Source organism: Balaenoptera ricei, chromosome 14 (genome assembly GCF_028023285.1).
Source record: "Balaenoptera ricei isolate mBalRic1 chromosome 14, mBalRic1.hap2, whole genome shotgun sequence".
In the NCBI taxonomy this organism is placed as follows: Eukaryota; Metazoa; Chordata; class Mammalia; order Artiodactyla; family Balaenopteridae; genus Balaenoptera; species Balaenoptera ricei.
The window spans coordinates 84,951,669-84,969,042 of NC_082652.1; the positions used below are offsets into that span (position 1 = coordinate 84,951,669).

The following is a 17,374-nucleotide window of genomic DNA, read 5'->3' on the forward strand; positions in this document are numbered from 1 at the left end:
AGCAAGGAGTTCTCTTGCTTTATCAAGTCCTGGAAAATAAACCAGTAACCTCAGAATGCAAGAATACCACCACTGGGTTAATAGGACAAACTTTCTGAGGGACACAGGGAGTAATTCACTATACTTCCCCTTTCTCTAACTCCTTTCCTCACACCGATTTCTTTTCTTTCCTCCAGGATAGGTTTTATCCTGTGGAAAAAAATTTGGTTGTATTTGTAAAGTGCCGTAAATAATATCCTGATTGAAGTAGGCAATGTTTTAGCTAATGATGCTCAGGAATCAAACTTTTGAAAAAGGTCAGTCAGCTAGCTACTAGCAGAGACCATCAGTGGCTTGCAGGAAAAAAAAAAAAAAAATCAGATAATATGTGTTTGCTAAATAGATAAAAAGAATAAGCAGTTAAAAATGGGTGAAAACTCCCAGGGTTTATTGTGAACTAGAAAAACAAAAGCAGACAGGTGACCTTTGATTCAGCCCATTTACTTGTGGAGTGAGCTATAAGAGGCTCCAAGATAGAGTTTGGTTCCTAACAGGGTCCACAGCCAAAGGGCAAACTCAGAACGTCTCCTCCTCTCGTAGAAACTGGAACACGGGTGAGAAGTCTTTTTTGGAGTAGCCCTTCGCACACATCATCCTGTAGATCTGATGGGTCTGACTGTCCAGAAGGATTGGGCTCTTCGTGCTGGCAGCAGAGTCCCGTGCTAATCCCAGATCCTCAGCCATGAGTGTTGTTCCAAATCCACCCTGATAGTTATTAGCCGAGGGAACTCCATCCATCACCCCAGGTACAGGATTATAGGTGTCACTTGACCAACATCATCCTGAGCTCATATTTAGGATTTTAGCCAAGAGTTTTGGGTCAAGCCCTAACCTGATTCTCAGATTCATAGCTTCTGCAGTTCCAATCATACTAATAGCTAACAGCAAGTTGTTGCAGATCTTCACAGCCTGCCCAGTCCCGACGTCTCCACAATGCACCACATTGGAGCCCATGCACCCCAGAAGCTCTTGGGCAGCAGCAAATTCTTCTTCGACTCCTCCCACCATAAACGTGAGGTTCCCAGACCGAGCAGCTCCCACACCACCAGAAACAGGGGCATCCGTGAAAACCGCTCCCATTTTCTCAACTTCTTTGGCCAATTCTTTCGAAACCATAGGATCAATAGTACCGGAATCTATTAATAGTGAGCCTTTCTTCACTTTTTTTAGAATTCCATTTGCTCCAGAATAAGCTTCTATTGCATTGATGCTGGTGGGCAACATGGTAATAATTCTGTCAGCTTTTTCAGCTACATCTGCTGGGGAAGACACTGTTCACCTGCATCTAGAAACTCTTTGCATGCATCAGGGAGCACATCATAAACAATGAGTGGATAGCCATGTTTCATGAGATTTTTTGCCATTGGATTCCCCATGTTGCCTACTCCAGTGAATCCAACTGGAGTCTTAGAAGCCATTGACCTAGAACACACCGCTGCAAGGCTGGCCACTGCCGGTCGCTGCTGGCGGCTCCAGTACCGGAGGCCGGAGGCGGCTCCATGGAGCCGTAAGGAGGCGGCCACGCTGCCCGCCCCCGCCCCCCCTCCCCACGGTGACCTCCGCGGCTCCCGGCTCACCCACTGACTGCTCTAAATTTTAAAGTTGAAGTATGGGGAGGGAGAAGACGCAAGACTATTTTACTTGCAGACAGAATTGCGGATAGAAAGTCCAAGGTGACTTTAAAGGCAGGAGTGAGAGGAAGATGAATGTGTTTGGACACATTGACTGTGAGAGAGGGAAAAAAATGGGAAGGAGAAAAAAGGCAGGAGAGACAAGAGGGCGAGAAGTAATGCATCTTAGTAAATTATCAAAAGCGCTAAAGGCAAAGTAATCTTGAGCCGTGACCTACTCGCAAGAACCTATTAAGTATTTCCTACTCTGAAGTGAATTTTCCTGCAGGGTCAATTTATTATGTATTTTATCTTCTCAGTTTTTAATCTAGTCATTCTAACTGTGATGATGCTTTATGTCTCTCCCTACCTCTCCAATAAATATTCAGAGATAAAGGTATTACATTCTTAACCAAATGTTGTTCAGTTATTTCCTTGATTAATCTAAGTACAAACTTAGAACATATATTATGGTTGTCAATTTTACATTATATATATATATATAAAAATAAAAATGTGTCAAACTCAGTAGGCACAGCAATAAATGTTTGAGTGATTTGATGAATAAAAAGCATCTGCCTGACGTCAGTAAATATAGCAAAATTAACAGTGAGAATCTTCAGATTAACTGTTCACATTTTACTGTGACTTTGTGTAAACATCTTACTAAGAAATGATGAAACACAATATCAGCATTTATCACCTGTCCATAATTCATTAGTCTAACTCAGAGTTTGGCAAACAGCCTGTTGGCTAAATCTATACTACTGTCTGTTTTTATAAAGTTTTATTGGAATACAGCCATGCTTATTTGTGGGTCCTTTCGCACTACTACAGCAGAATTCAGTGGCTGAGACTACTTTTATGGCCAGCAAAGCCTAAAAGATTTAGAGACGTACCTCTAAGATGTTATGGGTTTGGTTCCAGACCATGGCAATAAAGTGAATATTGCAATAAAGCGAGTCACACAAATTTTTTGGTTTCAGAGAGCATATAAAAGTTATGTTTATACTATATTGTACTCTATAAAATGTGCAGTAGCATTATGTCTAAAAAGACCAATGTTCATACCTTATGTCTAAAAAATACTTTTTTGCTAAAAAGTGCTAACCATCATCAGAGCCTTCAGTGAATCATAGTAGTAACATCAAAGATCACTGATCACAGATCACCAGAACAAATATAACAATAAAAAATTTGACATATTGTAAGAATTACCAAAATGTGACACAGAGACACGAAGTGAGCAAATACTGTTGGAAAAATGGAGCCAATAGACTTTCTTGATGCAGGGGTGCCACGAACCTACAATTTGAAAACATGGAAAATCTGGGAAGCACAATAAAACAAGGTATGCCTATGCTATCTGATCCTTTACAGAAAAGGTTTGCTGACCTCTGACAGCTACTATGCACAGGAGGGGCCTCCTTGTCCTGACTGTGGCTCTAACTGATTCAGGCCAGAAAATATGCCAGGGGGGTCGGCAGTGGCATTTTTACCACATAACAGCAACATTTATTGATAGCTTACTGTGAGCCGGAATGGTCTAAGCAGTGTACATAAATAATAACACTTAATCCTTGTAATAACGAGATAAATATTATCACTATGACCATTTTAGAGGTGAGGCAACCAGAGAGATTTTGTGGCTCACCTTTGATTACGTCAGCGTGTTGAAGCCAGGAATGGACCCTGAGTAATTTGATGCTGAACTTTAAAAAAAAAAAAAAAAACAGAGAGATTTGAGTAAAAAAGTTATTTTGGGGACTTCCCTGGTGGTGCAGTGGATAAGACTCCGCCCTCCTAATGCAGGAGACCCGGGTTCGATCCCTGGTCAGGGAACTAGATCCCACATGCATGCCGCAACTAAGAGTTCATATGCCACAACTAAGGAGCCCACCTGCTGCAATTAAGGAGCCTTCCTGCCGCAACTAAGACCTGGTGCAACCAAATAAATAAATAAATATTTTTTTTAAAGTTATTTTGTATCCTCATGTTCTTCTTATTTTGCTATCTTACAACATTTGCAGCTGGGACTAGACAACACAGAAAACACAGTCAAGAGTCTTTTTGAGGAAGGGTTACAGAGGGCGAAGACTAGGCTGCTGTGACAGAGATGACCCAGAGAAAAGTGAAGTTCATTCCCTCACTTCTAACAGTCCCAAGGTGAGTGGCGTGGGTTGATGGATGGCTCTTTTCCACACTGCCCTTCAGAGAATCAGAATTACTCCCATCCATGGCTCTGCCATGTTCTAGGGGGCTGACGTGTCTGCAGACAGAAGCTGAGTGACAGTCATCCCTCTTCTTCTGTCTGCAGATGTTGAAGAGTGTGTAGGAGCACACATCTGCTGTCCCAGAACCCACACCTAGTTGTGGTACATGCGACTTCAGCTCACAGACACTCAGGAGAATTTAGTCATCTGGTATCCTCCTGCCTGCAGAGAACACTGGAATATTTAGGCTCCAGCTGAGCAGCCATGTGACCAGCCATGACCCTATTTCTGTGGCAGAGAGATGGATTTGGGGTTGACAAATGGCAATTTTCTTAAGAGCAAAAGAGTAAAAATTTTATCTTTTTAAGGTTTTTCAGTGGCATAACTGGTCCATCTGACTTTTGGTTCAGTTGTTCTTGAGCAGGAAAACTTTCATGATAGTTTATGAGGGGGAGAAAAAGCAAATGGACTATTGAGTTTTAATTGAAAGAGGATCAGAGTGGAGACCTTTCCTTGGGTCATCTCCAGAGAACATCCTTGGATTATCCATCCGCTGTTCTACTTTGATTTTCAAACCTCTATTATTATTACCTTTTTTCCATCTCTCTATGATCTCGATTTTTTTCAAAATACTTAATATTATTAGACTATAGTAATGTGAAGTATACAAATATGTATTTTTAGCAAGTGTATATCAATATATTTATAGTCCTCATAGCTAACTTATTTACTAAAATTATATTAAGTGATATTTATAGTTTACATTTCTTATGTGTCAGGAAGTTTTAAGATACTGATGGTGACTTTTCTTCTTATTTTCAATCTAATTCTTATTGTTCTACTGTATTGTAATTCTTACTGTGCATTGGCAAAACAGATTATTAGAACTGAGTATTTGGGAGCTGGAAAAGTGTGAAAAAGCTTCCTAGAGATCAAAACAGAAATGAGTTGAGTCTTGAAGGGAAAATAAAACTAACAACTAAATATATTTGCAATATCCACACACATGCACACATTTTCTAAGGAAAATTTAAAAACTCTATAGTAATGAATATTAGAGTACAAGTGACTTTGTGTCTGAATTTCATTTTCCTCTGATTAAAGTGACATTTTCCTTTGCCTAAATAAGCTTAAGCTGAAACTGTCTATATGAAATCATCTAACTATAGATCTCTCCTCCAAAACAGTCGAAGTTGCTTGATTATCTTGGTTTTCCAGGCATTGTATCTCTCCCATTTACCTCTGTAGGCTCTTGGAGAAGTCAATGAAAATAAATGTGTGTGAGTTGATACTTTCTTTCCTTCCTTTGATGTATACAGCGAGATACTCACAATGTAGCAACACTTATACTTTTAAAAGAGAGAATCCTGGTGGGAAAAAAAAAAAAAAAACTGAGGTATGCATCCCTGTAAAGCAAACTTTGCTTTAGTTTGTTTCTTTGTTTTCTAACCGTTGAGAGGCATTTGAAAACACGTGGAGTGCTTTAGATTTCTATGTCTGGTAATTATTTCCCGGGTCAGAGTCAGATATGACAAAGTCCTGCAACAGAGAAAGAGGCTCGCAGGTGCACATCAAAAGACTGGCTTGCCCAGGATGCCGGAAGCACTGGTGTGGAGGCTTGAGTAGAGTTAAGCTCCCCGGCCCAGGATGCCTCATTGGTCAGGTGGGAAAGAGCCGGGTACGGAAGTCAAGGAACTACCTTAAGGATTCAGTGAAATGATCCATGCAAAGTGCTTCGTGTTTGGCTCAGAATAAGCAATGCGTACATTCATCGTTATTTATAGAATTAGGTTGTTTCTTCCTGCTCCAGGTCTTAACCCTTGGAGTCAATTTCTAACATATTTTTTTTTTTTTTACTTTTATTTATTTATTTAATTTATTTATTTATGACTGTGTTGGGTCTCTTAGTTTTCGTGTGAGGGCTTTCTCTAGTTGCGGCAAGTGGGGGCCACTCTTCATCGCGGTGTGCAGGCCTCTCACTATCGCGGCCCCTCCCGTTGCGGAGCACAGGCTCCAGACGCGCAGGCTCAGCAGCTGTGGCTCACGGGCCTAGTTGCTCCGCGGCATGTGGGATCTTCCCAGACCAGGGCTCGAACCCGTGTGCCCTGCATTAGCAGGCAGATTCTCAACCACTGCGCCACCAGGGAAGCCCTCTGACATATTTTTTGTAAAGCAGCAACGATCATACTTACTTCACAGGTTCCTTCTAAGGCTTAAAGATTATTATTGCTATAAAGTATCTCACCCTTGGTAGGTTACAGATATTCTTATTCTCACCAGTCTCCACTGTTTTAATATTTTAGTTCTATATTTTTTAAAGTCCCTTTGATTTCTGGAAAAAAAAGTATACGTTTATGGTTTTGCATTTCTGACTTCTGGTTAATACTACTATTAGTGTGTTCTTCTCATCACCTGCTGGAATTTCTTCAACCCAGCAGAATCTTCCTTGTAGTTTTCCTCTTGCCACCTAGTAATGCTCAGTCCCTATATTCTGGGTTGGGAGCTGTGATATTACTTATTAAATCATCCTCTCCGTCCCCCAGTTATTTTCCTAAAAAAATCCTTTAGGGTTTTTTTGTTTTTGTTTTTCCTTTTAATCTGTCCTCTTACCTTCTCTCTTTAGATAACATGTCATATTATGTCTCGGGGAAAGTTTCCTTTTACTGACTCAAAATTTGTGACTTGACTTATTAAAGATTTTGTATTTCACCCTCCCTCAAAAATCCATTTTAACTCAGATTTCTAACTCCCAAATTCACAATTGCTTAATTTTCAAAGGCTTTCTTGTGACATCTTAATAGAAAGAAGATAAGATGGAAGAGGTAACATTCAAAATGTATTATTTGGATTCTCAAGATTAGACCTATTATTCTAGAGTTTCCTGAAATATGCATAGAAGTTCTTTGGAGAACCCATTCCTTTATGATTTTGTGAAACAGTTTTCATTGCTTTTTGGTATCTGTTGATTTAGAAATTACTCAAATACAGTGTGGACTTTTACATTTATGATAATATACAATTCAACTGAATGTTTGAATAAATACATCGCACAAAATTTATTCAGAATTTTAAAAATTTACTATGCCTTAATGGCAATTAAAGCCAAGGTCCTTCCTCAATTAAAATTGACTGTGATATTTTTCAAGAAAATAATTTTGCAATTTTACATACAATGATGTGTAGTATCTTTATGTAGTACTGGTTTTAAATGTGATTATTTAAACTATTTTTAATATTACTTTCTAAGTATGCCAAGTGTTTTACTACATATATCAAAATATTTGAATTATTTTTTGATATTTAAGTAGTTTTCTTTCTCATTCTGCTTGATTAAATATTCTTACATTCCAACCAATGCCAAAACTTAGCCCAGTTTTTCTTCCCTTTATCTTAACTACTTGTCTGTAAATGGGAATAATAATAATATAAACCTCAAATGTTGAATTCAGTATTAAAACTAATGCATATAAATTGCATAGCATAGTGACTTGTATAAACCAGGCAATCTGTAACGATTTTGATGTAGAAAGTATAATCAATTCTATCTTAGTTCGTTCGGGCTGCTATGACAAAATACTACAGGCTGCGTAGCTTATAAACAGCAGAAATTTATTTCTCACAGTTACGGAGGCTGGGGAGTTCAAGGTCAAGGAAGAAGGCCCTCTTCCTAGTTCATAGCAGGTGCCTCCTTGCTTTTCGTCACATGGTGGAAGTGGCAATGAGCTCTGTGTCATCTCTTTTATAAGAGTGTCAGTTTTATTCATGAGGGTTACAGAGTCATGACCCAAGCACCTCCCAAAGGCCTCACTTCCTAAATACCATCATGTGGGGCATTAGGATTTCAACATATGAGTTTGCGGCGGATGCAAACACTCAGACCATAGCAAATTCCTTACTCTGTTGTTGGAAATATAAAGTCTAAGTTGCACTAATCTACTAAAAAACACCTAAATCGATGATTTTCTAAAGTTTTACACTTTATAGGTTTTGAAATCTGCTTCCTTCACATTTGTAGTTTCATCATTTTTAAAGTGTACAGTTAGTATCTGAACTCTTTTTATTTTGCTTTGTATTTTTTTCATAGAAAATAGCAGAGAACCATCTGAATGTAACATAAAATTAATAATAAACTGTTCCTAAAAGTCAAATGGAGAAAAATGTCAGCTATGTAGGCCTCAAGAATAGTTGGAACTTTTAAAAATATCTATTTATTCTTTTTGCCCAGGGGAAGCAGCAATGGTAACAGAGAATCTATATGGTTAATGATAAAACACATAAATAGAAACTAGAATCACCTTGTAGTATTCAAACCCCTGCTATACCCACCACTTATATTTTTTTTGGCTTTTGTTTCTTCAACCATAAAATAGTGGCTACAATATTATTTCCCTCATAAATTCCTGTGCAAATTAAATAAATTAATGTAAACAAGGTGCTTAAAATAGCATCTAGCACATAATAAGCACTCAGCAATGTTACATATTATCCATGATATTGAAAATAAAATATAATATAAAATTTGATAATGATATTTGGACATTTTTGGAAAAATGAAAATCAACCATGATCTGCCATCAATGTTTAAAGTGACAGAAATAAAATAATGATATTATTGGAATTATTTTGCTTTTCTAACACTTAACAGTGATTTTATGTCTTTCATTCCTTGCTTGGACAAGAAAATCAGTTAATTTTTCAGCCTAGCCGTTTCCTTCTCTCCTTAAATAAATATATTCGATGAAATTAAGTTATGAAAAAGGAAGTAAAATTCCAGCTGAGACTGGTATTGAACTTAATTCTCTAAACAAACAAACAAAAAAAAACTAAAGAAATACATAAGGGTAATAACTTTCTCTCTAAGTAAATATTGAAACTTTCTGCTCTGGTTAAAATATAATTATATTCAGGAAGTAAAAACTGTACTGCCTTTCAATACACAGTATGTTTTTTTAAACATCTTTATTGGAGTATAATTGCTTTAAAATGGTGTGTCAGTTTCTGCTGTATAACACAGTGAATCAGCTATACATATATACTTATATCCCCATATCTCCTCCCTCTTGTGTCTCCCTCCCACCCTCCCTATCCCACCCCTCTAGGTGGTCACAAAGCACCGAGCTGATCTCCCTGTGCTATGCGGCTGCTTCCCACTAGCTATCGATTTTACATTTCAATACACAGTATTTTGATAGTATTATTTTATCTCCGAAACACATAAGTGCACTGTCCAACTCTCCAGAACGAAAAATAGAAATACATACTGCGAGCAGAAATCTTGGTATAAAAGGTCAAACTGATAGACCATTTATTCAGTACTGAAAGCAAGTGAGCTGTAATAGCCTCCAGTCTTGGGAGTGTGAGCAGGAAAGGAAAATGCAGCGGAACCAGAGGAAATGAGGGCATGCAAGAGGGCAAAGGACAAAGATTAACAGTCACCCTTACCGGGTAGCAGCAGGAGGGATTCTCAGACACTTACAGTTCCATCAGTTTGGTTTTGTTTTCTTTCATCATGTACTCGTTCTGGATAAACACAGTGATCATTCTGAGAGAACATGAAAAACAAAAGAATATAAATGAATATATTGTGTCCATTGTATAAAACATCTTATAATTCACCAAAGCAACAGTTGTTCCTTCTTTGTGAAAGTACTGAAAATATGCTAAACTATTAATAAAATTCATTTTTCTTTAGCTTAAGTTCTCAGTTTTTTATCTAGAATATACAGAATCAAGAGTGAAGGATTTAACATGATAAACCACATCATTTGAATGCAACTCCAGTTTATTACTGCACACTATGAAAAAATAACAAAGCTTAATGCTAAAATATAGATACTCCAGTGAAATAAAAGAAAAATGCATTTTATATGTATGAAAAACAATATTTACCTAATAAAATCCTGGAATGGAATAGGTGCAAAAACAGTAAAATAGGCCACTGAAGAGAATAAGTTTTGAATACAGAAAGTATACTGAATATAGAAATATTCAGCATATATAGAGATTTTCTTGAAAGATTAGCATATAAAGCTGTATGCTTATATGTATGTGAACTGCATCACTGATTTACAGTTTTTGATAATGACTAGGAAAAAAAATCACATTTCCCCACATTTCCTAAATTCTTCTCACGTCTTTCTACTCCATCGTTTACACGTTTTAGATAATACAAACCCCATGGCATTATTTTAACTGAGAGAAATAAAAAGGTAATAGCAAAAACTTAATCTCACTAAGTATCTCTAAAACACATTTTAGCAGTTTTCTGACAATGTGAAGAGAATTTCTGCCTCATACGAAGCATGTATCACGATTACCCACTAATTTAATGCTAAACTAATTTAGTAGCTATGTTTTCAGATCAGAGCAACTTTGTACAGTATCATGTAGGTATTACATTTTCCTTCTAAGCTTCACTCAATGAGTTCTTTAAAATAAATAATGAAATATTATTTTAAAGGTAAACAATGGGTACAAATATCATTTGTTAAAACAAATAAGGCAATTAAAAATAACGGTTCCTAACAGATTGAAGTATTAGTAGAGTGCAGTTGGTCACAAGAGAAGAGGGAAGAAGCTATTGGTACTCAAAGGAAGGTAAATGTGAGCAAGAGTGAGCTGGTACAGGAAGGAGTGCGAGTAAAGTCTTGCCATGTGTCCTCGTCTGAGCACAGAGGAAGGTGAACTTTGGTCTCTCCTGGGCACTAGAGGCTCAGAAAGCGGATGGCTGTGAATTTTCATCTGAAGCCAGACACGAAGCCACAGAACAAGGACAGAAGAAAGTCAAAGTGACTATTGCCTCGAATTCATTGTGCTTGCAATTATGCAACTCTTGAAAACATGAGACTGCTTGATATTTTTTAAAACTCTGTATTTTACAATGCTTTTCCCCCCCAATTTTTATCATGGCTATTTTAAACACACAGAAAAATAGAATGATAAAATGAACGCCCCTGTTAACTCTATTTGATAATTGTTAACATTTTACCATATTTGCTTCATCCTTTCTGGCTTGGTTGATTTCATCTAGAATCAGAACAGCCTTATTTGTCAGTTTTTCCTTCTCTGTGTATTTAATAAATGGTAATTGCTCACTTATCACACAATTATTGACTAATATCTTTATCATGCAAGTTTTACGATTCAAGGAGCTGTAAGTACTACTTTAAAAGCTTCGGGATTTTTAGAGAGATTTTCCAACAAAGATGTTAGTATAACATAACTGCAATCTCCATCTAAAGTAGTATTGGCCTCTCTTTGAACGTTTTATGAACTGGAGCTTTTTATTTTCTTCTCTGAAAATGTTCATTCATAGAAAAAGTTAAGCATGCCTTCCATGATTGGATCTTTCATGGATTGCTATATCTCAACACACTATCATTTGCTCATTTATCTCAACTGTATGCACTTAGCTAAGCCTGTTAGCCTCCTTTAATTTTTTCACAAGCTTTTCCTCTTTCTTAGAAAGATATTATTCAAATAGTCTCCTATCAATAGACATTTGTGTTGTTTTCATTATTTTTCTATTACAGATAGGGCTACAATTATTAATCTTGCTCATATGTAATTTTATTCTCATGCAGGTATATCCTTGGAATTGATTTCCAAAAATGCATTGACTGGGTCCAAAGTTAAATGTACTATAATTTGTAAGATATTGACAAAATTCCCTCCCTGCAGTTGTACCGTTTGCCTGTTTCCTCAACCCTTGCCAACAGAAAGAGAAATGTTATCTAAAATTAATGCTAGTTTTAATTTGCATTTTTTATTTGCATTTACCTTTTCATGAGGGGAGGTTGGCAAGAGCCTTGGTCCAATGATGTCAATAACACCATGGTACTGGGAGGTGAAATGACTACTCACAAATTCTCTCCACAATAGACCAACACTAGAATGCTCTCCAAGAGCATCCTCTGGTATCAGAAGAGCTGTGTGTTTTACTGTCATTATATTTAGTATTTATACTTATTGTTTATTAAGTGATTTATGAATTTTGTTAGATGTTATTTAATATTACTTAATAAATAAGATAGATTTTCAAATCATTTAGAAGCTTTTTCGTTGAGGTGGTTTTGAGTTGACAGCCATATAACAGGTACTCTTCAATATTCCCTCATGGATCTTTTCATTTTCAGAGTGATTCACCAAATAAAGTTTTTCATAACCTCACCTTCCATCTGAAAGCACTGTTAGCCCATCTTTGAATGCTTTATTGCCAAAGACTCCTTGCTTCTCATCCTAAAGTTTCTCATGCATGAAAAATCAAGCATGTTCTTTATGCTCAAGTCACTCATCTTTCACATATTTCAATTCACTATCATTTGCCCCAATTTTTATTTCTAACATAAGCACTTTTCTAGGCTGTGAGACTCACATTTTCTTCACAAGTTTTTTTCTCTTTCATAGATGATATTTTCACTGCATATTGTGGGAAAATGATGGTGATTATGCATAATATTTTAAAGAATGCAATCCAATTCAGAGTACAGCCAATTATCTATTTGGATGATGAATTTTTAGGAAAACTGGTGTTGTCATTATAACAAATAATAACTTCATGTAAATTCAACTAGTAAAGGATATCTTTATTATCTCAATAATATCGACTAAAATTTCATTATTTTAAATTAAGTTTTTAACACCTTATTTGATTTTAAAATTGTCTAGAATATATTCGCTGCATGATAAATTACCCCACAACTTAGCAGCTTAAAAATTCATTTTATTTTACTCATGCTTTTGTGTACTAGGTATTTGAAGGTCCTAGCTGGGCAGTTCTGCTTCAGGTGTCTCATATAGCTGTAATCAGATGTCATCTCGGACAGCAGTGATCTGAAGGTTTGGCTCAGCTAGATGTTCAAGAATGGGTCATTCTGATGCTGGCAATCAGTGCTGGCTGTCTGCTGGAAGCTCAGCTGGGCTGTTGACCAGATCATCTGTACATGGCTTATTCAACATGGCAGTAGGGGGAGATACTGTTTCAACCATCTTTGGAAAGGACCATCTGCCACGTTAAGCTCCTATCGGTATGTATTTAATATTATCACATTAAACCAACACATTAGAAAGACACATTAGAAAGACAAAGACATGTATATATATATACACATCTTGATTTACAGCTTCCTTAGGGCTGAGGAACATGGGCACACTGCTTTGCTGCATCTCCTGACTGCTGCAGCGATTAGTCAGTTCACTTCTAACTTGATCATGATTTTTTCCCACGTATCTGATGACTTGAACTACTGTTGTATCTTTCTATCCCTTCCTGAAGTTTGAACCTAACAGGCAAATACATGTAACTGTCAACATAAATGCAAATGATTAGTTTTCCTATAAAATAATGGCATAGTTATCAATATTGCAAAGCATAGAAAGGATTTATATTTAATTCAGATAAGTCATTGCATCTAGAGGAGTTTTGGGATAAGAGTGGATGGTGCAAAATATTATCCAGTCTCTTCTGTAATGTATATTGTTTTTGGAAATTCTGGGTTATAAGAACACATTTTAGTTTAGCTACTCTCTCTCCTTGTATGTACTTTCAAAAATTTTCAATATAACATGGAATATTTACAGTTATAATAGTAACAACTGTGTATAATATTTTTTTCTTTAACACATACAATTTCACTTTTTAAATACAAGGTATAATTTAAATTATATCTTACCTTATTTTCATTTTGCTTGCTTTTTAAATAAACATATTATGTATTTTGTTTTAAATTAATATTTCCATGTATTAGAAATATAATTACCAAATATTTCAATAAAATAATTGGTATTATACTTTAAATTTAATTCTGTAAAAATATTACACATATATTTTGCAGATGATTTCTATCAAAATAACTGCAAGTAGAATGATATTATTTTTCCACTTTTATCATTTCAACCTTAGCAGTCATGGCTCCTTGAGTACATTTCTTCCCTCTAATCTGCAAAACTTCCAGAATCAGGAGAGAGTCAGACTAATGACAATAATGAGACTCATGTCTGGAAAGCACTGATAATGCCCCACGTGCATTAATGACATCCGTGTAACTGAACACTGTGAGACTTAAATGGATCTTGGAACCATAAAACTGTAGCAAGCAATTTCCCATTTTTCTGCCATGTGGAATGGTGCTTCTTAGCAGTGTTTACCTCCTATGAGCTTCTGAATTCAATATGCATGGAAAAGCAGATCATATTTAATAGGGTCACTTTATTAGTTTAAGAGCTAAAATGTTATCCTAACTGAATACTGATTTGTTCTCAAATATATAAATATAAATAACTTCCTCTAGAGGGGTCATTTTGATCAATATTGAGTCTGACATGGGCCCTTTTCATAGAGGTAATGGAATAATGGTGAAAGGTGCTATAAGCCCAGAATTTTAACTGAGTTAATAGTGGCTAGTTCTCCAGAACCCAGAGGAAAACAGAAAATGACCTAGAAAGGCAGGGCAAAGTAAAGTTTAATTCCACAAATGGTAGTAATTTAGTAAATAGTTTGTAGCATTATTTAGGATGTGTCCAAATACATTTTAGCTTTTAAACATGAATGTCCAACAGATTTTTTACGTTCTTTGTATACCTTTCCAAATGAGTTATTTTGGTAATACCATCTCCTCATCTATAACCCACTGCATATTTTAGACCAAATATTAAGAGTAATTCTTAATTAGAGAAAAGGGCTGGTGTTGACATTGCACTGTCCAGGTCCTCCATCATCTAATAATAATAGTGGACATTTATAGAGTGCTTATTAGGTGCCATATTTGATCCACAGTTCAACGCATTTTATATACATTCTTATCCACCCAAATTTTAAAACAGATTAGGCAATTGTAATATTTGACAAGGTACACAGCTGTCGATTTTTGCCATGCAAATTCAGACTGAAATCCAAGTCTGAACTATTGCTTCACACTATCCCTCTAGTTTCTTTATTAATTCCCAAGTCCCAGAATTATATTTCCCACAACTAGACAATTAACCATCTGCCCTTCTCTTTCTACTTGAATTTCTGAAGAGTCTACCCCTGCCATTATCTTCAAATTTCACCCAAAGCCTTTGGACCCCTTATCTTCAGTTCTAGTGCAGGTCTTTCACCCTTGGTCTGCTCTTATAGTCATGCATCCAAATCGTACCATCACTTCGCTAACTAGCCATTGTCTCAAAGTAAACACACTTCAGATGAAATACACTTTCTAATTTCTGCAGTACTATTTTTTCTATTCATTAATATTTTTTAATCAACACCACACAGTTTCAAAAATCTCTGTATTATTTCTAAATAGCTTAAGGTGGAAAGAGACTTGGAGAATAATCCTGGTTTTATTGCATGACTCTAGCCATGATTGAGTTTATAACACCTACCAGGCAAAGTTCATGCTCTCATGGAGCTTAGTATACTATAATTGGAGAAATAGATTTTAAACATGTATATATACAAATATCTGTATAATTAAAACATAATACTTGCTATATATGAAAATCTCACAATTCTGTTATATAGCACAACAAGCGGACTTTAAAATGAAAATAGTGCAACCAGGGAAGATATTAAGAGGATTTAATATTTAGTATGGGGAGGTATCATATAACATATCTCAAGGCAGTAACATCTAAACTGCAACTTGAGTGATGACTACAAATTCAGTGAATTCAGTAGGTGGTCAGTGTGTGTTTGTGTGTGTGTGTGTGTGTCTTTAGTTGGATAAGTTGGAAAGAGAGCTGAGGAATGACTCCCTGGTATTTTCCTTGCACAATTCATTTCATGAATGGTGGTGCCTTTCACTCAGCCCTGGAGAGGATACAATTTTAGAGTAAAATTGTGATATCAGGCAACAATAATTTTTTCCTAAAATGAAAGTTTTTTCACATATATTCTACTGTTAAAATTCTTCTCCAGGCTATCATCTTGTGTCTAGATGACTTAACATAGCTAACTCACTTTTAATTTTAATTTTTCCTCATCTGCCACTTTCATATCCCTAAACATACAATTTGATATGATTTGACCTACAGAACCTATATAGATTTCTGTTATTTTAGGGAAAGAATATATATTTTCTTTCAATTGTTCAATGTTCTTGAACAATTAATCCTGAATGAACTGTGTGCTCAGAATCTTAGATCTTCTCCTCTAAGTCACATGACTGAAATAACACTGATATTTTTTACTTCTTAATATATACTAAACTTATCCCTTTACACCAGGAACTGACCCAGGCTTTTAATGTTGTGGAACGGCTCTTTCTTCCGCTCACTTGCCTCTTCTTTCCTTAGGGAAGACATATTCATCCCTGAGGTTTCAGGTTATATATCTTTGAGGCATTTTGATTCATTCTGCCCAATCTCAATTATACTCCCTTATTATACCTTGAGTTTTCTTTGATAGCAATCATTACTGTAATTTATAATTATGCATTTATTTGTATATTTGTGTTTAAAGTCTATTTTCTCCAACTAGAGTATAACTGAGCACCATGAGAAAAGAATCTCTGTCTACCTGTTGTGTTACCAGTGTCCAGCACATACCAGGGACTCAATAATAGTTGAAGAAGCTTGAGATAGGCATATTTTATGTTTCCTTCATGCATAACATGTGCTTCTTCATATTTCTGTGGGTTTGATTATATGAATCTTTTTGTCAGAAATATCCTCTCTTGTCCTTTTGCCCATTCTATCCATTCTTTAAAATTCAAAACTAGATTAGAGGCTTCATAATATCTAACACAGATGTCTCAAGCATAGTTTCTTTCGACCAATTTCTATGGCGCTTGCAGTCCATATCATACAATTAAATAATTATCCATATGTTGTTCTCTAATTGTTTCCTTGCCAAGACTATGAACACGTGGTTGATGTCCTATGTATTCTACATACTTTTGCACGTCTCTCAATACCTGCAGAACTACTTTGGATAAATGGTGCTTTATAATAATTTTTATTTTAATTAAAAAAAATTTACTTTACTTGCCTTGATGTTTAAGTTATGAATAAAGAGAACTGAGCAAGCCCCATGATTGTATCAATTCAACACTCTATGAGAAAATTTACGTACTCAACAGAGTGAGAGAAGTGTAATGAGGGACAAATTACAAATGAAATCAACAAGGGTGATGAAATATACCCCACGACCAGCCTGAGGGGTAAGGAGAAGAAACAGTTGCCAACATCTGGAGTGAGAGCTTTAGCTCTTGCTTCAGCAGTGGGAGAGGGCCCCCTGATGGGAGCTATCATCTCCAGGAGAATAATGGAGCCATTGTCAACCCTTGGCCCAGCAAGCAATACACCAACGGAGTGAAGACATCATTCTCACTCCCCTTTCCCCCCAATTTCCAGATAGTCTTTCTCATTGGCTGAACTCAAACTGAGTAAAATGTCCATCATGGTCAACCACCCAGGGAATGGAGCAAAGCAGAGATGATCTGAAGGCACAGGGAAGATATCCAGGACATGGACAGCTAAGTTTGGTACCAGTCTCCTTGCTATAACACAGAGGCCCCAATATACATTGTC

The 17,374-nt window shown here is 36.2% G+C and overlaps 1 protein-coding gene across 1 annotated transcript; it reads right to left on the reverse strand.

The window, feature by feature from the left end:
- Positions 1–314: 314 nt before the first annotated feature.
- LOC132347381 (3-hydroxyisobutyrate dehydrogenase, mitochondrial-like) lies at positions 315–11,809 on the reverse strand. Its single transcript, XM_059893799.1, is given in 4 exon segments — positions 315–1,310; positions 1,313–1,628; positions 9,339–9,404; positions 11,642–11,809. Coding segments are annotated over 4 exon segments (1,305 nt in total). The 3' UTR covers positions 315–555.
- Between the last annotated feature and the right edge of the window lie 5,565 nt (positions 11,810–17,374).